We start from the raw sequence: 23043 nt of genomic DNA on the forward strand, positions 1-23043 counted from the left end.
CTAGAACTGTGTACTTTCTTCCCCTGATCTCCAAAGAGACACCTGTTCCAGAGCCAGAGTTAGTATAAGAATAATTGCCTTCAAAGCCCTCCTTTGGGGTGTAGAAACTACCTGTTTTTTTTCTCCTGGGTGATAGATTACATCTGAACTCCAAGAGCACCCCTCTTCCACCTGAATTAAAAAAAAAAAAAAAGTGGTTCGTTCAAGATGGTGGACTGAGCCAACCCTTCTCCTCCCTCCTAGAGAAATGGGATACATAAAATACAACTAAGTCCCAGTTCTTGGTAGGACTAAATCCTAGAAAATGCTAGGTGAATAGAAACTTAAGAAGTTCTGGGTAGCAGCAGACTTACAGAAATACCAGAAAGCTGAGAAACACAGCTGAAGGAAGGGGCTGCTGGGTGAATAATTCTCTATAAGTTTCTCAGGACGAGTCATCATCTGTCTTATTCATTATTGAAGCCTTTCTGCCTTACATGGCTCCTACATAGAGTGGATACCCAATAGTAATTATTAAATATGAAAATACAGGTTTTCCTTAAGAGAAAAACACCTCAAAGTCAGCAGAATAGGAGTGTATTATGGGATATCAACTGGGGAGCTGAAGCACTGCCAGGCCAGCGCCCCCCAAGTTGCACACTGAGAGGCTAGTTATGTTGTTTGCCCTTGTGCTCTCTAAGTAAAGAACTGGCCATGGGGGGAGCCTCCTAAAATATGGAAAGGGCCAGAGAGAACAGTGAAGCATGGACCAGGTATGACCGAATTGTTAAGTAAGGCAAGGCAACTTGGAACACATGTGAAATCCCCTGAGGTGCTCCAAGGGGATAACATTCCTCACCTGTAATTTAAGGAATGCCTCCAACCTGCTGGTCTACACCCAACCCACCCCCCCATAAAACCTGGGGTACAACACATCTGTCATGTTTAGACATCGCATTCCAGGGGCAGGCCTGGCAAGGGATGTTTGGAAGGGAACCTTAACGAGTGCTCAGGAGGAGTTCCCAATGTGGCTCAATGGAAAAGAATCTGACTAGCATCCATGAGGACACAGGTTCTAATCCGTGGCCCCTCTCAGTGGGTTAAGGATCTGGTGTTACTGTGCCTGTGGAGTAGGCCAGCAACTACAGCTCTGAAGCTCTGATTCAACCTCTAGCCTGGGAATCTCCATATGTCATGGGTGTGGCCCTAAAAAGACAAAAAAAAAAAAAAAAAAGTTGCTCAGGAAATGAAACCAGTCACAAACACTGATACATGTACATATGAAAATGACCTTTGAGCCAAACTGATAGGACGAAAACTAAACCAATAGAGAACTGATATCTGGGAAATAAGCCAACATAAGAAGCCAAAGAGAACTTTGAGAATATTTTATTTAGTTCCTGATGTTCAATGGATAGCATGTCCATTAAATGAGTCAGCTGCCATCGAAAAATCAGCAATCACAGAAAAAAAGAAATATATCTTAAAAATTAAAAATGTGATAAACAAATTACAAGACTCATTGTGGAAGATGCACTGCAGAATAGATACAGTTGAAAAGGGAAGTAGTGATTTGGAAGACTAAATCAAGGTATTTTTCCCTAAACATGGAACAAAAAGTCACAGGGAAAAAAAATCAGAGAAAAAAGAAACATAGAAGATTCGGATGAAAAAAAAAAATCTGTTTAATAGGAATTATAGGACCTCATGAGGGAAGTGAGACCTGGTCCTTCCCCCAACCCTCTACCCCCCACCTCACCATGCCTCCCAGGAATAGAGTTCCTGTGACCACGTTGCTGAGAAAAGAGTCTGGGGATTCCCACCCCAGTCCCCATGGAGGATTGTTATTTCTGAAGAACTATCTTCAATCATTCTTATCTTTATCCTTTTATATGTGGTGTGTCTTTTATCTGGCTGTTTTTAAGAGATTTTTCTTTATCCTTACTTTTCAGCCATTTAACTGTGATATGAATTTCCTTCTGTTTTTTTTTTTTTTTTTTCCCTGCTGGGGTTTATTGGGTTTCTTAGATTTATGGACTGATAATTTTAATCAAATTTGGAAAACTTCAGCCAATCATGTCATTGAATATTTTTTGCCCCATGAGTTCGTCCCTCTCCTTTTGAATAACACATATGTGAGATGGCTTATTTTCCTATAGGTAATCAGGCCCTGTCAATTTTCTTTTTTTTTTTTTTTTTCCTCTTTTCGGTTTGGTATTTTTTGTTGATTTTTCTTCATGTTCCTTGATCTTTCCTTGGGCCATCTCCAAATTGATGTTAATCCCACCCAATGTTTTTTTAAGATTTTATATTTTTTTATTTCAGATACTACCTTTTTCTTTTTTATAGCATTTTAGTATCTTTCCTGAAATCCCCATGTCTTCACATATTAATCCACTTTTGTGTAAATTACTTAATTATAATAGTAATTTGAAGTCTATAGTCTAATTTCAAAATCTGCTTTGACCATGGGTCTCCTTTTATTTTGGGTTTTTCTTTTGGTGTCTTTATTACGGGTCACATTTTTCTGCTTCTTTGTGTGTCTGGTAATTGTTATGGTGCACTGGACATTGTAAATGATACATTGTGGACACTCTCAATTCTATTATCTTCCTCTGAGGAGTATTGAGTTTTGTTCTAGAAGGCAGTTAAATTTCTTGTGGATAACATCACTCCTCTGCAGGCTTGTTTCTGGCTTTTGTTAGGCTAGTTATATTTTATTTTTATCCTTAGTCCTTAGCTCATAGTCTGGAATATGGTCCTTATAACTAAGGCATGATGCTTCTGGCATATCATAGAAATGTAAGACAAATTTATCAAGCCCCTCTAATTTGGGAGATTTTAACTTCAAACTCTTATCGCCTCAGCACCAAGCAGTTGCTGAAATCTCTGTTCAGTTCTTTCAGCCATCCAGCTGTTGTTTTCTGCTCTGCTCCTTGGAGTCCTGCCCTGCGAATTTTCAGTTGAAGAGCGAGCCAAGGTTTTGAGAAGATTTTGCACGTAGATCTGGGGCTCCCCCCACCATCACTCCTAACCTTCTGGGACTTCCCTGCCCCCTTCAATTTCCAGTTGCTCCAGCAGCCTTGCAGTCTGGCCTCTAACTCTTTAGTCCAATAACTTTGTGTTCTGCAGACTAGGGAATGTCTGCAGGAGAAAAACCAGCAACATGCGAATTATATCTCTTCCAGTTTGTGCCTGATTTTGTTCTTCTCTACCACCTTGAAGTATATATATAAAAACCAGAGTTTATAGTTATTATCAGTAGGATGTTTAATCTGATACAAACTACTTTCCATTACTTGAAGCTGAAAGACTTTATATATTTTTATACATAAATGAGGTCATGCTATATCTTTTACTTTCTAACATTTTTAAAACCGAACAGTATATTTTAGATAGCATTCTGTGTCAATGTCTATCAACTGACCTTATCTCCTTTGTTTGACATCAGCACTCCACGATAAGCCTGTATAATAAGGATAAACTTATTACTGTAACTGTACTTATTATACTTAAACTGTATAATAAGGAGTTGGGGGGTAGGATTTTGACCTCTTTCAGTGTTCTTTGAAAGATACTAAATTACTTTCTTTTGAATGCAACTCCTTGTGAAGACTAGTTATATTGGGGTAGGTACGTACCATCATGAATTTAAGCAATCCTCTATCAATGTGCGTTTTGGTTGCTTCAGTTTTCCTTATTACAAGCACTGGTATAATGAAATCCTTGTACATTAATCTTTTGGTCTTTCCTATGGAATCATTATCCTAGGAATGGAGCTGCTGAGTAAAAGAAAATCCATATTTCACAGTTTAAAATATAATTACCAATTACTCTCCAATAAAGGCTATATAAATATATACTCTCTAGGAGGAAGCAAGAATGCCTACTTCATAACTTTAACGACCATGGATACTATTCCTTTATATTTTTCCCGTATGTGCAAACCACCCTAATGGCATCTCATAAGAGGGGAACTCTGCCCAGGCCTCTTTTGCTGTCCTCCATTTGATTCTGAGTTATCATCCCTTACAATTTTTCAACATCGTGTCTTGCACTTTGAATTGGACCATCAATGCTTGTGTCTGGGCTTTTCCTAAAAAGCAATCTGGATTCTCATTCCAGGCATGCTTCCTGACTATACCGGTAAAACATCATTTCCAGCTCAACCTGGCCCAGGGCTTTCCTCTCTAGCGTTGTTCCACCGTCACTAGTCACAATTTACCTCATCACCTCATCCCTTTCACATTCTCAAATTCCCTCATTCCCCCCAATCTAAAATAGACAGCTATGTCTTTGGGAATTAAGGTCACTGCAATTTGAACTATATGCCTGTAACAACTGGTTCAAAAGTACCTTGTCAGTAAGAAATGCTCTAAAATGTCTCCAAAATGATTGTGGTACTTTCCTTCCCTCCCTTAAACTTTTAAAAGAGTAACCACTAAGAGAGCAAATAACATACTGGGACAATTTCCCAGTAAAATATATGTGAAGGAAGAATTAAAAGCACTTTAAAAACAGAAAACTAAACATACACATTTTCCTGTACTTTCTCTGCATTTCCACTAATTGACATAAAGGGATTTTTTTTTTTTTTTTTTTTAAAGACACAAACCTAAGAAGGAAAAGAGAACTGGAGAGGAAATGACAACCACAGAATGCTGTAAATTAGCAAACAGGAGAAATACAACTGACCTTGCAGAACCAGGAAAGCTTTGTCCCAAAGGAGTAAGCTAGGCTGTAGCCCATTTTCCAATACACATAGATCCCCAAAGTCTCAAGAATTAGAAGCATCAAGGGTTGATGATTCAGGGATAAAGAAAAGGACAGAAGTCTAAGGGGAAGCTAGGAAGCCCTCCCTGACCCCCCCCAAAAAAATCCTCTTTCTTCCTTTGTGCAACCAAGTAACAAAACTCTCCTACCTCAGCAAAAATGGGGGTTTCTTGAAAGAGTAAGAACCAAAGGTCTCTGAGATGGGGACACCTGGTGTATTTGAAGGCAGAAAACAGGAAGCAGGAAAATTAAATATTAAATATTTAAACACACTCCCCTATAGCTCTTGGGCCTTTTTCAGCACATGGTTTTTAGAACAATGCAGGATATTAGAAGATTCTCCTCTGAAAAAAATCTGACAAGCCAAAAGAAAAGACCTCAAGATACTGACATTTGGGTTATCTAACTAAACAGCCCAGCCTTATCACCCTGCATGTGCTCAGGGGGTCTCCAAGCCCCACCCACAACTCAGAGCTATCGCTAAGCTTTTTAGTGTCCCAATTTAAAATATAAACGATAGCCAAGGATCACCATACTTTTGAAGAAAGCTTCAAACATAAAAGAGTTTAAAAGCAAAGAGATTAAAGTAATTTGATGGTGAAAGAAGGCGAAAACCATCAGAGAAGAAGAGAATATATGGTAAACATGAAGCAATAGGACAGTATTTCAAAAGGGCTACTCATAAAATAAAAACACCTTAGAAATGAAAAATACGGCATAAATTAAAAATCCAATAAAAAGTTTGGAAGAAAGATTTGCTAAAACTTCCAAAGGACAACAAAACGACAAAAAATAGCAGAGAAAAGATAACATTTAAGGCCAAACCAGGAAGACTGATAATGTCACAGAAAGAGGAAAAGAGAAAACTTGAAAAAATGAAATCACGAAAGAGAGGTGAGATGACTCCATAATGAAAAGGCAGTAGATAACTCCCAAGGCTCAAAAAAAAAATCATTGGCTCTAATTTTTTTTTTTTTTTTTTTTTTTTTTTTTTGTCTTTTTGCTATTTCTTGGGCCGCTCCAGGCTAGGAGTCTAATCGGAGCTGTAGCCACCGGCCTACACCACAGCCACAGCAATGCGGGATCTGAGCCGCGTCTGCAACCTACACCACAGCTCACGGCAACGCCGGATCGTTAACCCACTGAGCAAGGGCAGGGACCGAACCCGCAACCTCATGGTTCCTAGTCGGATTCGTTAACCACTGCGCCACGACGGGAACTCCTCAAATATTTTTTTGAATTAGTAAATAAATGAAATAATACTCTTAAACTAAGTCAAATGAAGTCATATTACATGACACTTCCTCTAGAATTTGGGGGTCCTGGGTTGCAGGGCCTGGGACAGTATATACTACCTGAGTAGAGTAAAGGGCCAGGGCACAGGAAATGGCACCTCGCTGCCAGTGCAGCAGAACTGGCACACTGAACTTCCAGGAACGTTTCCAGGTTACAAGCTGTAACGCGTCGGGCCCACCTTCTCCTCATTTCCACAGTCATTGACTCGCATTCAAAAAAGAGAGCCTTACTGACAGCCTCCACCCTGTCATCCTTGGCTGGAGGTCTTAGATCCAAGGGTCTTTCCGAGAGCTGGCATCTTAGAGAGAAGGACTCCAAAGCCAAATAAAGAGTGCAACCGAGTCCCCAAAACGGAAGGCTAATAAAATGAAGGGAACCCAGGACGGGGTCTGAGGCAGTGAGGGGGACTGGGGACCGGAGGGTCCTCACAGGAACATTCGAGGCCTCCTTTTTCAGTAGGACCTCACAGCGCGCTGTCTCTTCTCGTTTGTCACAGCGTGGAACTTTTCGTTAGATCGCAAGCTCCGTGAGGACAGGACCTACTCTTCTTTTATGATGACGTCCTCACCTGGGCTCAGCACTGGAAGGTGCTGCCAAGAAAATGTTAAGTTAGTGAACAGATGATTCGGGAAGAGCAGAAAAGTTTGAGGTGGGGCATCAGACGTAGAGCCCATAGACATTTCCTGAGCTAAAAAGAAGAGGGAGCCATGGAGACTTGCTATGGGATGCCAAGAGGCTGCACATGACGAGGAAGGGGTCTTTCCGGATGCCCACTGTGCCTGGAAATGCCAGCAGTTAAGAAACACACGCCTGGGTCTGTGCTCGAGGCACCCCTCGTGAATCTCAACACTGGCGCCATTCCTGCCAAGGCAAGTCCTGCGTTAGTGACATGGGAGGTCACCGCAGTGGGAGAGCTGCTTCGTTCACAGGCAACGGGGCTGGAAAGGTTTTCACTGGGGAGCCCAAACTTTGGGTTGACCAAAGCAACCTCACACCATCTTTGCCGGAATTAATAAACTCAGATGTAGGTAGGTCCTTTCCCAATAATGTGGATGGGTTTGGAAGGCAGGGCACGGTCATCGAAAAAGGGCAGGAGGGGAGTTCCTGTTGTGGCGCAGTGGTTATTGAATCCGACTAGGAACCATGAGGTTGCGGGTTCGATCCCTGGCCTTGCTCAGTGGGTTAACAATCTGGCGTTGCCGTGAGCTGTGGTATAGCCTGCAGATGTGGCTCTGGTGTAGACCGGTGGCTACAGCTCCGATTAGACCCCTATCCGGGGAACCTCCATATGCCGTGGGAGCGGCCCTAGAAAAGGTAAAAAGACAAAAAAAAAAAAAAAAAAAAAAAAGAAAAGAAAAGAAAAGAAAGAAAGAAAAAGGGCAGGAGGATGCTTCCTCAGGAGGTAGAGTAGGTTCATGACGTGTCACTTAAAAATAATATTGGAGTCTGTTTGGTCGGGACGGGAAGGCTTTGAGGCAGGGAGAGAGAACAACGAGGATTTTTGGTGAAGTGAAGAAGCTCGGATTGCATTTGGCTGAATAACGCCAGAATACCCAGATACTAAGACAGCTTCTTGGTACTGCCCCCCTACTTGGGGGAGAAAGAACATCTCAATCGTTTATCTAAAATCAGTGTTGCCAGGGATGGGATGCGGACTTCCCCTGCTCAGAGGAAGGGGACAGGGCTCTTCTCAAAGAGAATCTGGCTTTTCCTAGACTTTCTCATGCCAAAGGCTATCAGAAGGTAATGAATAGAGCTCTTTTCCTTCAGCCGATGAGACAAATACCCTATTCAAAAGCCCATGTCCTGCTCTGCCCAGAGACTGTCTCAGCCAGGATTATTTTGGCTTTGGACGAAATCCCAAGGGGCAGAAACAGCAACGTCACTTTGCTGTGTTATTTCATGTGACTTTAGGGCTGGCATCAGGCAGAAGCTACCAAAGATCATCTATTTGATGAATGTCACCCGCACTGTCTCTGTCATTGTGAGGGGTGAGAGCCGCTGACATTTCGGCAGGTGAGCTGGGACCACTTCAGCATGAGATGGAAACAGCCATGCTGAGGTCCTCGGCAGCACTCAGACGATTAGAAACGCCACTCCGATGGGTCTCAGTTCCACTCTGACACTGGGATGTATGACCTTGGCTGGGTGAGTTGACTTCCTTGAGCATCCGTTTGCTGAGCTGTCAAGTAAGGGAAATCAGGCTAAAATCCCGACTCTTACGGTTGTCAGAGGATGAAGTGACCCAAGACACTTAAATCCCCTTCCGGGACCCTGGCTCCTAACAGATGCTCCACCAGCACTGCTTCCCTCCCCTGTCCTCCCTCCCCTGCCCCTCTGCTCGCTTTTGTGGATGCGGTGTTCCTGCGGAAAGAGTCAGCTGAGACGGAGCAGGAACTGAGGTACCTGGCCATGTTCTAGCACTGCCTTACGCAAACACCAGGATGCGTCTCGGGGCGGCCCGTGACTGAGGAGGGGGGTAGGGGTCATCATCCGGGGTTACCTGGTCTAGAAGAGCCCTTCGGGGCTGGGAACTGTAAGGGCACCCCCTTGTGGAGCCAGGGATGCTCTGTTTCAGCATCTGCCGCTGCCCGGTGGGGACAGCTGAGCATCGAGGATGTGGAATGTCGCACGTGGCGGCCCAGCATCTGTTGGTTCACTCTTTCAACAAATGTTGAGAACCTGAGTATGAGACAGACGTCATCCATTCATCATCCATGCCGGACACTGTTTGAAGCACTTTACAAACACTATCTGCCCGACTCCCCAGAACAGTGCTGGGAGGTTGGTATCATTACAACACTATCTCAGAGGTAATGAAACTGAGGAACAGACGAGTTACAGAAGTTGCCCAAGAAACGTGTATGTAAGACTTTTGGGGCTCAGTGAGAGAAGTGTTTGTGGGACCCCATGGTTTGTCTAGTGGAGAGAGGTAAGCATCCATTCCTTTGTTCATGCTCTCGTTCACTCACTGAGACTTTCATCAAGCATGAAGCGTGTGCCAGACTTTGCATTAGGAAAGGTGGGGACACAGACATGGGTCTGTCCTCACAGAGCCTGCAATCCTAGGAGGGACAGGCCAAGGAAGCCTCGTTTCATCCTTTGACGTTGCAACCAGCAAAGAGACAGCTGACTTGGGTCAGGGATGCCAGTGGAAGAGGTTTCTTCATATAAAATGAAAAAGAAAACAAAACAAATGACCTTTATGGGGCATTCAACATGTGGCCTTTGCCCTTATAAGGCCCAAGCTAAGGATTCCATCAAGTGCACTTGTTTAGACCTTCATGGTTCAGAAGAGAAAATGCGTCCACATCAAAGACCCAAAGAGGTCCTCAGCCACGAGCACGGCCCCGTGTTCCCGAACTTCATGTGCGTATCACAAATGAAGAATATTTTGTAGGAGGTGTTAGGCATTTATTTTTATGTTTAAATAACATTTAATAAATAATGCGGACCCATTATTTCAAACATACTACTGCTTAAAGAAAAAAAAACTTAAAGTGCGTTAATAACCAAAAAAGAAAAAAAAAAATGGCACGGGTAGTACTTTACAAATTAAAAGCCATCAGGAGTTCCCATCGTGGCGCAGCGGAAACGAATCCCACTAGGAATCACGAGGTTGCAGGTTCGATCCCTGGCCTTGCTCAGTGGGTTAAGGATCCGGCATTGCCGTGGGCTGTGGTATCGTGTAGGTCAACAGATGTGGCTCGGATCTGGCGTTGCTGTGGCTGTGGTGTAGGCAAGCAGCTACAGCTCCAATTAGACCCCTAGCCTGGGAACCTCCATGTGCCGCGGGCATGGCCCTAAAAAGACAAAAAATAAATAAATAATTTAAATAAATACATAAGTAAGTAAAAGCCATCTAAGTGGTACTCAAATGACCAGAGTTTGGGAAGCGCACAGTGATTCTCACTGGGGTCATTCCTGGCAGTTGGGGTGAGGCAGCTCTTCATTGTGTTGGGCTCCTGCCCACATGGCCTGCTGATGCCTCAGAGCCTCACTGCCCACTCCAAGGTCTGAGTACCTCCAACAATGCATGGTGATAAGTCCCCACAAAAAAAGGCCTCCAAACATTTCTAAATGCCACCGGGTGGAAGGCTGGGGGGCTCTGGCCCCATTCCTGGTTGGGAACCACTGCTAAACTCAAGTTAATGACTTGCTGGAGGCCTCCTTGGAAAAACAAGCTCTTTTCAGACATTTTAAAAATAGAACGAAGGGAGATAAAAGTCAAGTTCAATTACCAAGTGGCTTAGTGGGGAAGGGTGGGGGAAGACTGGGTGAGGATGGGCCCAGAGTAAGCAAACGAGAACACAAATGAGAGACAGCAGAGACAAAGAACGTCCTGGCAAGAGTGGGGACAAAAAAAAAAAAAAAACGCCCAGGGCTGCAGACAGAGGCTTCCTGGTTTGGAGCTGCTGTTATGAGGCAAGACCCGTTCCTTCCTGCTTGTCTTACAGGTGCCATCTGGCACCTGACAATGACCAGACAGAGGGCCTGTTGCCCACTGACAACGCGGCAGTACAACGTACTGCCTGAACTACATGCAGTGTGACACCAAGCCAGGAAGATATTTGGCTAGGATCAAATGACGAAAACTGTGACAGACTTATCCACCGTTAAAGAAGGGAAGAAGGTCCCAGAAAACCCCAAGTCTCTTTCCAGGTGACCCCCAATGTGCCGCTAACAGTGAGAGTGAATTGAGAGGAGGAGGATAAATTGATGCTGTTTGGACACCACCCGAGACACCTTCTCACCCTTTGAAAATTCTGGTTATTTTTGGTACCTCTGAGCCCCTGGCTTTCCCAGCACACTCTGAGGTTGAGTGTCCTCTACCTCGGTCTGTCTGTAGAACAAATCTTTCCCAAGTTGTTAATAAGTGGCGTCATGGGAAAAAGTTTCTAGGGTCAACGAAGTTTGGGAAAGAGCTCACATTTCCCAAATTGTGGAGATTCACAATGTACACTGGCACCTTGAGGTCTTAAGAAGAACTCTGTTTCTTGGTAATTTAAAAGGTGAAATACAAACTTCTCACCTGGCTTTTTGAAAAAATTTATTATTATTGATTTTTTTGTCTTTTAGGGCCACATCTGCAGCATATGGAAGTTCCCATCGAGGGGCTGAATCAGAGCTGCAGCTGCCCAGCCGTGTCTGCGACCTACACCACAGCTCATGGCAATGCTGGATCCTTAACCCACTGAGTGACGCCAGGGATCATACCTGCCACTTCATGGATGCTCGTCAGATTCATTTCCGTTGAGCCATTATGGGAACTCCGCTCCTTCGCCTGGTTTTAAAAGTCACCTGACTTGGAGTTCCCGTTGTGGCTCAGTGGTTATCAAATCCGACTAGGAACCATGAGGTTGGGGGTTCAATCCCTGGCCTTGCTCAGTGGGTTGGGGATCCAGCATTGCCATGAGCTGTGGTGTAGTTTGCAGACGTGGCTCGGATCCCGCATTGCTATGGCTGTGGTGTAGGCCAGTGGCTACGGCTCCGATTCGACCCCCAGCCTGGGAACCTCCACATGCCGTGGGAGCGGCCCAAGAAATGGCAAAAAGACAAAAAAAAAAGAAAAGAAAAGAAAGAGTCACCTGACTTGCCCTACTTTCTCCAACCGATGTAATTTTCCTGGGAGGCAGACCCATCACTCCTGCTCCTGTGTCCGTGAGATCCATCCGTACTTCCGAGCTTCTCTCATGCTCTTCCTTCCTCTCGAAACACCTTTCCCAGGCCCTCCTCTGACTCTACCCTTCTGTCAAGCCCTCGCTCAGGATTCGTGTCCTTACTACGGCTCCCCCCAGTGAACTTTCTCTTTACTGTAAGTTTCTCAGAACTGTATCTGTAACAGGGGGGGTCACGTCATTGTTGCCTAGGTGTGTAATACTGCCTGAGATTATTGTCTGGGTGTGTGCTGTGTGCCGTCTGTAAGCAGCTTTACTTCTTTTCAGCTTCTCATGGGAGCCTGTGACTGTCCCAGGAACCCTGTGGGTCTTCTAGAGAAAACACTTCTTAATACTTATCCTGGTGGATGTGCCAATGGCTGGGTTTGTTCCCTTATGATACTGCTCACCCTCTCTGTGTCTCACTGAATTAGCGACGACTGGGTCATGATTGCACATGTGTATTCACGCTTTACTCCGACATTCCTCAAATTAAAGTGTCTGCCACAGGAGATTCTCTCTAAAAGCAGGTAACTGTTGGGAGTATTCCAAATCGAAGTTAAGAATGTGCTCCTGGAAGTGGAAGTTGACCTATTACCTGCATGAACATGAAGAATTTATTTTTATTTTTAATATATTCCCTAGCTCCCCTCCCCACAACCCCCCCCCTTTTTCCCATGGTCTTTTTCACATCAGTTCATCGTGATTCCATCTTCCCACTTATTAAGGACACAAATGGAAAGATGTTTCGTCCAATCCACCAGCAAATCCATTCAGCTGCATCTTCGCGATGTGTTCAGTCTGGCTGCTGCCCACCAGCCACGTCACAGGCTGTGTCCCCCGGAAGCTGACTCTGAGATGGCGCTGCGGCCGCAGGAAAGCGTGCTCCTGGGCTCAACACCTGTCAAAGGGAGAGCAGGAGGCGTGGAGAGAGGGAGAAGTGGCGCTGTGACCCGTCACGCCAGACGACAGCCTGAGCTGACTCCGCGAGGAGCTCTGAGCTGGGGTGGCCTCTGGGAACCGTCCTGAGCCGAGCGAGGAGCCAGGCCTTCGTATGCTCACCCACAAGGCACCACACACAGGCTGCCCCAGGAAGGGGGAGTGCCACCGGGCAGGACGGCTCTCCTCAGAGAAGGCCACGCTTAAGAGAGCTGACAGTCAAAGGCCTTTTGCTGGAGACTCCCAGCTGCTGTAGGAGTAAGTCTTTCTTTCCAGAAGGGGGTTTGAGCAGCAGAGCACACGCCCATGTGCTGGCCTTGACCATCCTGATCCAAGCCCCTGCCTTCTCAGGATTAGGGCAGTTGTCTCTGCCTGGTTTCCCTGCTTCGGTCCTCTTAAAACGTCAGCTAGAGTGATCCTTTGCATATAGGAGTTAGATGATGTCGCTGCCTGCCGAAAGCCATGATGTCACCGCCTGTCGAAAGCCATGATGTCACTACCTCCCGAAAGCCACCCTGTAGCTCCCCATCTCATCCTGAGTAAGAACTGAAGTCATCAGAGTGGCCCGTCGGACCCCACCCTGTCTTCCCACGGCTCTCTGACTTCAGCCCCACTGCATGTTGGCCACTCGGAACCCCCTGTCATTCTTCGAAATGTTAGGTAAGTGCCCATCCCAAACCTTCCCCTTTTACTTTTCTTTCTGCCCAAAATGCTCTCTTGGGCCTCAACATGGCTCTTCCTCGCCTTCGTCAGGCTTTCACCCTTGTCCACCTTCAGCTCAGCCCCTGGCTCTCCCTGGTCCCTTCGTTGCATGCTTTTCCTCCAGAGCAAGGAGCTCTACAAGCAGATAAATCTGGCACCGTGGCACTGACTGCTGTATCCTGACTGTCTATATCCATGCCTGGCACATAACAGGTGCTCAGAAAAATATATGTTGCATGAATTTCTGTAAGTTACAAAAAGGGTTTCCATGATTGGCTGAAATTGACAATCGTTCCGTGAGTTCCCTGGGTCTCTAAGAAACCGTAAGAGCTTTTATTCCTTTCCTTTTGTGAAGCTTTGGTCCAGCAGGTCGTCTGGGTTTCTTTACTCCTATACAAGGAGGAGCAGCTTAAATGTCTTTTCTAAAACAGGCCATCTAAATGCCGGAATTCTGATTGTTATCTCATATCCAACCTTATAAAAATTTTTTTTTTTTTTTTGGTTCGGATTTGCTTTAGGTTCCTAGAGGTCCAAGAAGATGTGGCTTTTGACAACGAAGACGTTTATCTGAGTCCTGTGCCCCCAGAAAGCAGTGGTGGTTAAGAAATCCCTCAGGCTTTTTGTTCCAAGATACAGCGAACCACCGCAGAGGCCAAGCCCACCTTCCCATATTCTGAGATAAGACCCACCTCTGTCCTTTCTCAGGAGCCCACAAGATCTGTGGATGCCTCCCTCGTGCAGTGGCCTCTATGAAACCCAGGCCTCCTCCTTGTTCTTTGAGACATTTCTCATGAATACGTGTCCCCCTATTGCAAAATTATACCCCAAATGCCTGGTGTATGTTTTTCTTCCATATTTTCTGAAAGAGGGGACTTGGGTTTGGAGGATTTATTTGCAGCCTCCAAGATAGTAGCCATTGGAAAATCAGCCGCTGACAAGAGTAAGTGACAAAATAACTTGACAACAGACCACAGACAACCAAAGGGTCCACTCCCACAGCAGAAAGCCAGCGGGGAGCTCAGCTTCCGTGGAGGGAGTAATCACCACTTCCAGAGGCTGCTGACAGAAACTTGACTCAGGGAGCTGGTGGCACAAAAAGGTACTCTTGCAAGTACTTTCTGAGTCTATGAAGTAGCTGTGGCTCTATCGAATGTCCTGCTGGAATCAACTCTGCAATGCGCTGGAACCAAAGGCTCAGTCCTTCCCTGCCTAGGGTCTCTGGGTCTAAGGAAATGGGGAGGGGCAGGTCGTTCCTCACAACTAGAGACCGTCGCACACGATCGGTTTGCAAGCTCTTACCTTTCCAAGAGGTGGGTCCAAGGGGGCCAGCAGCCTGCCCTCCCACAGGGCGGAAGATCAAGGTTTAGACAAGTGGCTTCACCTTTAGTCCCATACCTTGGTCAGCCCTTCATAACTGAGCTCACGTTCTAGTGCAACCCAACAGGAACATGTGGCTTCGTTCCATTGGATACGAAGCCTCCAAATACTCCACAAAAGCAAAAAACGATCCGCCGACCTAGCTGCGGATGAAGTCTGGTGCCAGGGGCCCATTTATGATGGACAGACTTAGGGTTTTGGGGGTGAGTGTCTGGATTCAAATGTACTGGGAATCCCCCTAAAAATTATACGCCAAATATTGTGTGTGTGTGTGTGTGTGTGCATATGTCCACTTTTTAGAGAATAGTTCCATAGTCTTTGCACATCTTAAAGGGACCCGTGCCCCCTGCATGGATAAGAACTATGACCTATTACAGAAATTCTGGGCCTTCAAAGGAATATTCCCTTGACAGAGCCCCCTCATTCTTGGCCAGGACACAACCTGGAGCACAAGTTCAGCACCAGTCTATGAAGGGGCTTACTTACTTCAGTTGTAGGCACTCAGTCTTCTCCTGGGATTAGCAATGAGCCGATGAGTCATGCCAAAGACCTTGGCATCAGCGAAGTCTCGATTAAATCAATGTGACCCCTAGAACCTGATGAAAGGAAGGTGATAGGACCAAATCCAACCCACTTGATATTGTCCGTTAGGGCTGCTAATAACAAAATGCTATAGACTGAGTAGCTTATAAACAGCAAAAATGTATTGCTCACAGTTACAAAGGCTAGGAAGTTCAAGATCAAGGCACCAGCATGGTCCTGTTCCGGTGAAGGCCCTCTCTGCTTCAGAGCTGGAGCCTTCTCACTGTGTCCCCACAGAGCAGGAGGGGCTGGGGAGCTCTGTGAGGTCCCTCCAGGAGGGCTACTCCCTGGGAGTCTGGTCACCTCCCAAAGGCCCCAGCTCCTAAAATCCTCATCTTTGGGGGTTAAGATTTCAACGTGTGAATTCTGGAGGGACACAGAACTGATATTGTCCACCAATATTCTCTAATAAGACTGCGATTTGATGGAGTTCCCATCGTGGCTCAGTGGTTAACGAATCCGACTAGGAACCATGAGGCTGTGGGTTTGATCCCTGGCTTTGCTCGGTGGGTTAATGATCCGGCGTTGCCATGAGCTGTGGTGTAGGTTGCAGATGTGGCTCGGATCCCGCGTTGCTGTGGCTCTGGTATGGGCCGGCGGCTACAACTCCGATTAGACCCCTAGCCTGGGAACCTCCATATGCCACGGGAGCAGCCCTAGAAAGGGCAAAAAGACAAAAAAAAAAAAAAAAAAAAAAAAAAAAGACTGCGATTTGACACCCAAACCAGCAATGACTAGAGACAGAATATGAAAATGAAATGGAAATACATGCATATTACCAAGATGTTGAGTCCAATTTTTTTTAAGTCCTGAAACCTGGATTTCATGGTCTATGGTTTAAATTAATAATAGCTTTTAGAATTATTGCCAGATATTCTGCATAATTTTAACAGACAAGGCTTAATTGGCTCACTGAACCGTGTCTTTGTGAGACTTTAATTTTCCTATAAAAACAGTAAAAGCCAGTAAGATAGACATCCGTGTTCTTCTAAGCTATTTACAGTTCTAAGAAGTAAACAGGCAGTTATTACATTAAAAACATTCCTTGTATGCCAGCAACATCTAATTTTAACCTGTGGGGCTTTTAGAGAAAGAACTAAGAGCAGGAGCTGGTACAAAGAGCCCCCAAATATCTAAAACGTGAAACCTGATCTGATCCCGCTGTGGTTAAAGAAGCCACCTACATTTCAATAGCATCACTGTCTTGATGTAACAGCAAGAGATACTACGGGCCACTTAGTCTACTAATAAGATCCTCTTAGTTTCGAAATTACTTTGAGAGAGCATCTTGAAGGCATCCTAGACCCATGGCAGGAAGTGCCATTTGTCAAACTCGAAGTAAGATACATTTAAGTGGCATTCTCGTATTCCTATGCAGTAACTCCCCTTAAAGGGACCAACATACTAACTTGGGCAGAACGTACTAAAGCTCAGAAAGTGTCACCTCCTCTGCAGCCAACCTAACTGCTCCCTCCTCTGGGCTGGCCAAACAGTATCAGAGCGGCTGGCTGTTGTATTTGTCTTCCCAACAGGCTGAGAGCCTGCAGGGCGGGGACCACGTCGTCCTTCTCTTTTTGTATTTCTGGTAGCCTACTCCAATTGCTGGCTTGCTGATGGCAGGGATTCATTTTATGACAGCCAAGGGTTAGATCAGAATCCCATTCCCACTCTGAATATGCTCTGAAGTGTGTTTACCAATTCATACTGCTTGTCTTTAGAGTCCTGGTAAAAGGACGGAAGGAACTTGTACTTTCTATTTTCATACGCAAATCACAGCAGGAAAAGGGATTCCAACCCTCACCCTTCTCAGGGCCCCATGGGGTGAAGAATATTAGAAAAACTCTGACAGCTCAAATAATTCAACTCAGTGATTCAGCAAAACATTTTCCTGCGCCAGGCAATGGTCTAAGTTTTCATCTCACGGCGTCCTCGCTGTAAGCTCAGTCCTGCTATGGTGCACGTTACATATGAGGAAACTGGCACTGACAAAGGGAGAACTGGCCCAGGACAGGGAACCTCACGCAAGCCTTCCCCGTGCCTCTCGCCTCTGAAATAAGGCAGCGAATCCTTCCTCCTCTGTGACCCCCCAGACTCACTACACGGGCGTGGACCACATCCGCTCATACTGTGACCAGAGATCCACGTGGGTCTCCACGGCCAAACAGCGAGTTCCTGGAGGACCTGGACTGTGTTCACTGGCAGCTTTGGCTTCCCAACTTGGCAGAGTCACTGGCTTACAGGAGCTTCCCGGGAGGTGTCTGCGGAACAGGTGACCCAGGGAGTCTCTTTCCAAAACTACCACTTCTGGAGAATTCCCCCAGGAAAGAGAGGAAAACAGACTCATCCTACTGCTTCAGTCGCCTGCATGCCCGCACGCACGCACGCGTGTGTGTGTGTGTGTGTGTGTGTGTGTGTGTGTGTGTGTGCAAGACCTCCCCGCTCCACCCCCTTGCAGAAACTTCCACAGTTCATCACTGAGGCTTGGGGAAACCAAGTGGCATTTCCAATCAACTCCCTATATTTGCTTGAGCAAAAATAATTTTGAAAATAACCTTTTAAACATTGTAGAAAGTCAAAGAAGTTTTTAAAAATGTGTTACTTTACACCAAGCAAATCTACTTCTAGGCATTTACCCTAAGAACCTTCATGGCTATGTGCCCAGAGGCCATGCATACGAAACCCTACAGGGCTGAGCAGGTGTGTAGCGGGCAGAGCAGCTGGGCAGGCATGTGCACCCTGTGGGTGGTAGGGGTGGTGGCAGCTAGAATGGGCCAGCCCATTATTGCCATGGGATAGGGGGATCCAGAACAGCCAAGCTTTGTTTTCCCATAGGGCCCCAGAAATCCCAGTTTTAAAATACTGGCTGCGGTAGACTGGGCAAAACAGGCCTAAGTTCACCCCCCCTCTCTCTACGCCCTCTCACTCTGACCCTTCAGCCAACAGGGTATTAGCAAAAGAAGCTTGAAAAGTCCTGCGCACTCAGGCTTTTGCCTTCTTGCTGCCCATGGAACCCCAGCCACTGCCGCCAAGTGAAGAAGGTGAGGCAAACGTTATGGGTAGAGATGGGTGGTCTAGACACCTCTGTTGCCCCAGGCAACAGTGTACCACGTGCCAGACATGGTACGAGTGACCCCATCCTAATCATCTCTCCTCAGCCGGCCCACTAACTCACCACAGAGGCGTGAGAGCCCAGCACAGACCAGTGGGCTGGCCCGGATCACAACAATCCAGCTGGTTCCCACAATCGGGAGCTAAGTTTTCAGCCAATACATGCTGGGCTGGCTTGCTATATAACAAAAGCTCATTAATCACAAAATTCATATCAGTTTGGAGCTAGACAAAGGAGGGGTCCAGTTCATTGTAACCTCTGGTGAATATAAATATTTAACAAGGACTTTCCTTGCATTCCTGTTAAAACAGTGAAAAACAAAGACCCCCTTAATGATCCATCGACATAATAGGAAGGTGGTTACCTAGAGCTGGCACATGCACATGCTGGAAAGGATGCCACCACTAGACCAGCAGCTACACACAGATCAGATTCGGCGTCCCAACAGCTTGGTATCTGTAGGTACAATCCTGCTGTCCCCCAAATACCTACTCTTGTTGGAACAGAACACTGAGCTGAGTGGGTCACCCAGAGCCGTGGAGAGGGCCTCGTGCTCTAAGAACAAGATTAAAAACTCAGAGTAAAGCCCAGAACATTCATGGGAATGCACTCAACTGTGCTTTTTGAGGATCTAAGAGTGCACAGTGGGGACGGGAAACAGCTCTGCTCAAGTAAGGACACGTCTCTAAAGGGGACCAGGCGAAAGGTGGAATTACGGCGGACGTTCTGACAGCAAAAAGACATTGCCATACTTCGTAGCTACCATCTTTTAAGTTCTTCAAATATTCTGCTAAAAATTAGAGGACTTGAAAGTGCGCTCCAAACACAAAGGATGTTGAAAATTGCTGGCAGAGAAAAACCTTGGACGATATGTAAAGATAGTTACAAGCTACGTAAAAGAAGCCGATTGTCAAACAACGTGTATGACACAACCTTGATTTTGTTACCGAAAGAACACACAGGCCCAGGAAAGGAACCAACCTGGGCTGTTAACAGTGGTTATCTTTGGAAGATGGGAGTAGGAACCATTCTTACTTTTTTCTTCATTGGTATTTTTCCACATTGCAATAAAAAGATGGGCTATTTCTGCATTGATAAAATTTTATGTAGTTATAGTTTTTAAAAAGTTAGGGGCCTACTCATGCACATGCATATGTGCACGCGCGCGCGCGCACACACACACACACCCCCCAAACCAAGCTAGGGTGAGACTTTTTAATCTTTTTTTTTTTTTTTTTTTGGTCAGCACCTCCAAGTGCCCTGTCACCTCACTGCACTTATTCAGAAGTTTATCAGGGGAAGGCGATCTCTGGAATCGTAGAATCTTCTCCTGCACAAAAACACATGTACTGCTCGCAAGCACATCACCTCTCGGATTCTCTTGGCAGGTAGGCAGGTGACATGCGGCATCACTCTTTGCAGCCAGAGGTAGAAATCAGACAGTGATCTGCTGCTTGGTTCTTCCATTCGGCAAATCTTCGGCAAGAACATGAGCCAGCCCGGTCAGGTGCAGCTGCCATGTGATGGTGGAGACCCCTTGACCACTAAGGGCAACACATCTGAGCTCCCTGAGAACCCTGACAGCCCACGGCAGGCGAGTTCATCACAAGTTGCCCTTTACTGCTGACAGAGCACACAGGTGTCCGTGCATGACAGATGCCCACAAAGGGCGAGAATGACCTAGCCAGTCATCACACCCGCTTCTAAAACGCCATCTAGGCAGATGCAGCAAAGCCCAGCCATCCTCACTCATCCGTAAATGTGGTGAGCACACAAGCTGAAGCAACTCTGTTAGCAAACCCAGGGAGACGAAGAGCGCTATTAACAAGTCCAAGGTTCAAAATGACGAGCAGTTAGGGAAGGTGGGGGGAGGTACAGTCTACCACGGGGCGCAGCGATGGGGCCAGAAGCGTGAGGATTTTGTAAGGTAATGAATTCATGGCTGGGCTACAACATGGAAAATTAGAGCTGATAAGACCCGTGGACCATTCCTCTGATCTATGTGTTGAACCCTAAACATAATGATCCTTCTTAGGACAGGGAATATGCTTCCCAGACACTTGAAAGGATGTCATCAACACAAGACCGGCCTCTTCTTGAGTGTTCACTTTCTGTTCACACTCACCACTCGATGTGCCTGTGCTCAGAATGGACACAAGTAAACAGTATAGGTTTTTTTCCCTTCGAAAAATTCTGAGCTAGGTTCGGGTTAAGAAGTGGATTCTCCAATTATCCCGAAGGACAGATCACAGACTGGGAATGGTCACCTGTCCCTCTCTTGACAGGGCCCACTGAGCAGTTAATAAACTCCTATCCCATTTTAAAGCCTAGCAAGAGGCATGGTAATAGCACTTCCTGCTACAGAGCCCTCAGCTTCAGCCAGTGCTCGGCTTGGTCTGTGAACTGCACCCGCAACCAGCCACAGCCGCCAATGAACAGCTCCCATTTCCCAAGAGCTGATGATGGGCCAGGCACTGGAGGAGCCCTTGGCAGATGTGACGCCTTTAAGCAACACAAAAGTCTCGGACGTGGGGACAAAGCATTGCCTCATTCTACCAATGAGGAAACTGAGGCTTAGAGAAGTGACGTGACTCACCCAAGGAGATGCTGCTGGCGGCAGGCGGGCAGTGAGCTCCTTCCCGGGAGAGGAGGAATGAGAGCATGTGGGGGAAGAGGGAGTGACACTGAGCAGGTGGAAAGGTCACACAGGAGGGGTGATCTCAAGACACACTCTGACTCAGTCACCCCAGGCACATCACTCCATCTCACGACAGAAGGGGGCTCACCTCTCTTCCCAGCTACTTCACAGCACTTCTGTGAGGTCCGGACGAGACAACACGTGTGAGAAGCCTTGCAAACGGTCAAGCGTCTGACAAAGGCCACGTGCTAGTGGTAAAAGGGCAGAAGATTAAACCGTGGCCCTTAGGAGCACAACCCTTCAGTCATTAAGACCTCAGAGGAAGGACCACACTGTCCCCCAAGCCCCACTCCTTTCAATAGAGGGCACGTGATTTTCTTAAGCAAATTTTTTTAAGGATAAAGAGCTCAGGTTTGCAGGCTGGGACTGTAACTGGTCTTTGCAGGGAGCTTTAGTGTCTTCCATTTAATGCAGGCACCCTGCCTGTGCTATTTACTTTGATCAGAGAACATAGCCATTTCGCTCTTACTATCAATTCTGTTCCAGAGAAAGGACTACGAGAATTTCACACCCAATCTATGCAATACAGGAATATCAAAAATACTTACTCATGAGAGGGCCATTTTATATACAGTAATTCATTTTTTCTTATTATCATAATTATCAACAGCTACGTCCACCGTTCGATTCTCAGGCATCATAAAAGTGGATGTTTTATATATAGGACACCCGCATTTTTTTCGGGCCACTAGGATGAATCAGTTTATTGAAAGGCAACCACACAATTAAAACCTGCACGATTCAAATAATGCCATCCTCGAGCAATGAGACACAATGAATTGTCAATGCAGCAGTGTGGGAAACCTACTCAGTCATCCTGCCTTTCAAGGAAATGTCAAGTGGAAATCGCATTATCTCCTTTTATCGAAGGATCACTAAAAAGACCAAAAAACAACAACAACAACAAAAAAATCCCCCCAAATCTACCTGCCCCGGGTGAGAGTGAGGATCTGGCACATGCCACGGGGGGCCCCGGGTGTTAATGGGTGCACCATCATTCCAACATGTGCTGGAGCACAGACGGGTCCACCTCCATGGCCTGGAGGCTCCTGTGAAGGCTCTGGAAGGTGGCCTGCTTTCCGAAGCGCTGCCTCCAGCGGACAAAGGCCTCCACCACCTGGGACTGGACGTTGTGGGGGTGGTTGGCCTTACAGCGGTAGATGTCGGTCTGGGACAGGCCCAGAGACAGCACCACGGGCTCCCACTCGGGGCCCAGCCTCTGCGCCAGCTGGTTGATCTGCCGGTCGGACGGGGAGCTATTGAGGATGTGCGGGGGGATTCCAGCCATCGCGTCATCTGGGGAAGAGAAAGACACGAGCGAAGACATCAGATGGGGCGGACAAGGAAAAGGTGGGAGAATGGCACACACCTGCAAATGGCAGGGGCCAACCCTCCTGATCTTGGGGGGGTAGGGGGCTGCCCAGTTCAAAGCTATATATAGGGGCTTAAGAAGTACCACCTAGCATCTATGGAAATCTCATTACAGGAAATTTGGAAGCAAGAAAATAAAAATAACTAGAAATCCCATCAGAGAAACTCATTCATAATAATTTGATCTATTTCTTTTCAGTCTTTACATATAAAACATATTTAGGATTACATTGCATGTACGGCTTTGCAACATGCTTTTTGCATTTCTATTTCTTCTATCAGAGGAGCCAAGCAGAGAGTTCTAGGGGACTCTAAGAATGCCCACGTGGGTCCATCTCTCTCAGGCACTGGCTTGTGGGTGCAGGGGTGCCACTCTCTCCTGTAGGAATGGTTAGTACTACAGAGTTACAGGCTGAACAGAACAGCTACTCTCTCCTGATAAGCTTGACGACTACCAAGAAAAGTTACAATTTCTAACAGAAGCAGGAGCTAAAACATCCCCTGAGGGGGGAAAAAATGTAGAGGTAGCAGAAAGAGAGAAAGGCGGAGATGGTTGTCCC

General features: G+C 46.3%; 2 protein-coding genes across 21 annotated transcripts in view; both read right to left on the minus strand.

Moving 5' to 3' along the window:
* The window catches only part of LOC146403563 (uncharacterized), a 201118-nt gene extending 189345 nt beyond the window's left edge, over positions 1-11773 (minus strand). Inside the window, exons 1-3 of the mRNA XM_084957596.1 lie at positions 11637-11773; positions 8552-8730; positions 112-171 (exon numbers count right to left, since the gene is read on the minus strand). The gene's annotated coding sequence lies outside the window, so the exon portion shown is untranslated. The remainder of the gene's footprint in view (positions 1-111; positions 172-8551; positions 8731-11636) is intronic.
* Positions 11774-12156: 383 nt separating this feature from the next.
* The window catches only part of CRADD (CARD and death domain containing adaptor protein), a 182025-nt gene continuing 171138 nt past the window's right edge, over positions 12157-23043 (minus strand). For 8 of the 20 annotated variants that reach the window (XM_021092767.2, XM_084957589.1, XM_084957592.1 and 5 more), the window contains one exon: positions 19467-22408. In XM_021092767.2, the coding sequence (XP_020948426.2) occupies positions 22107-22408 (302 nt within the window). In that variant the 3' untranslated portion in view covers positions 19467-22106. Of the gene's footprint in view, positions 15320-19466; positions 22409-23043 lie in introns of those variants that run through there. The other 12 variants (XR_014804367.1, XR_014804371.1, XR_014804376.1 and 9 more) reach the window with 7 other exon arrangements.

Source organism: Sus scrofa, chromosome 5, assembly GCF_054392235.1.
Source record: "Sus scrofa isolate SSC_HxYL_T2T_F1_AM1 chromosome 5, Sscrofa_HxYL_maternal_Yorkshire_Landrace_v2.0, whole genome shotgun sequence".
NCBI classification, from domain to species: Eukaryota; Metazoa; Chordata; class Mammalia; order Artiodactyla; family Suidae; genus Sus; species Sus scrofa.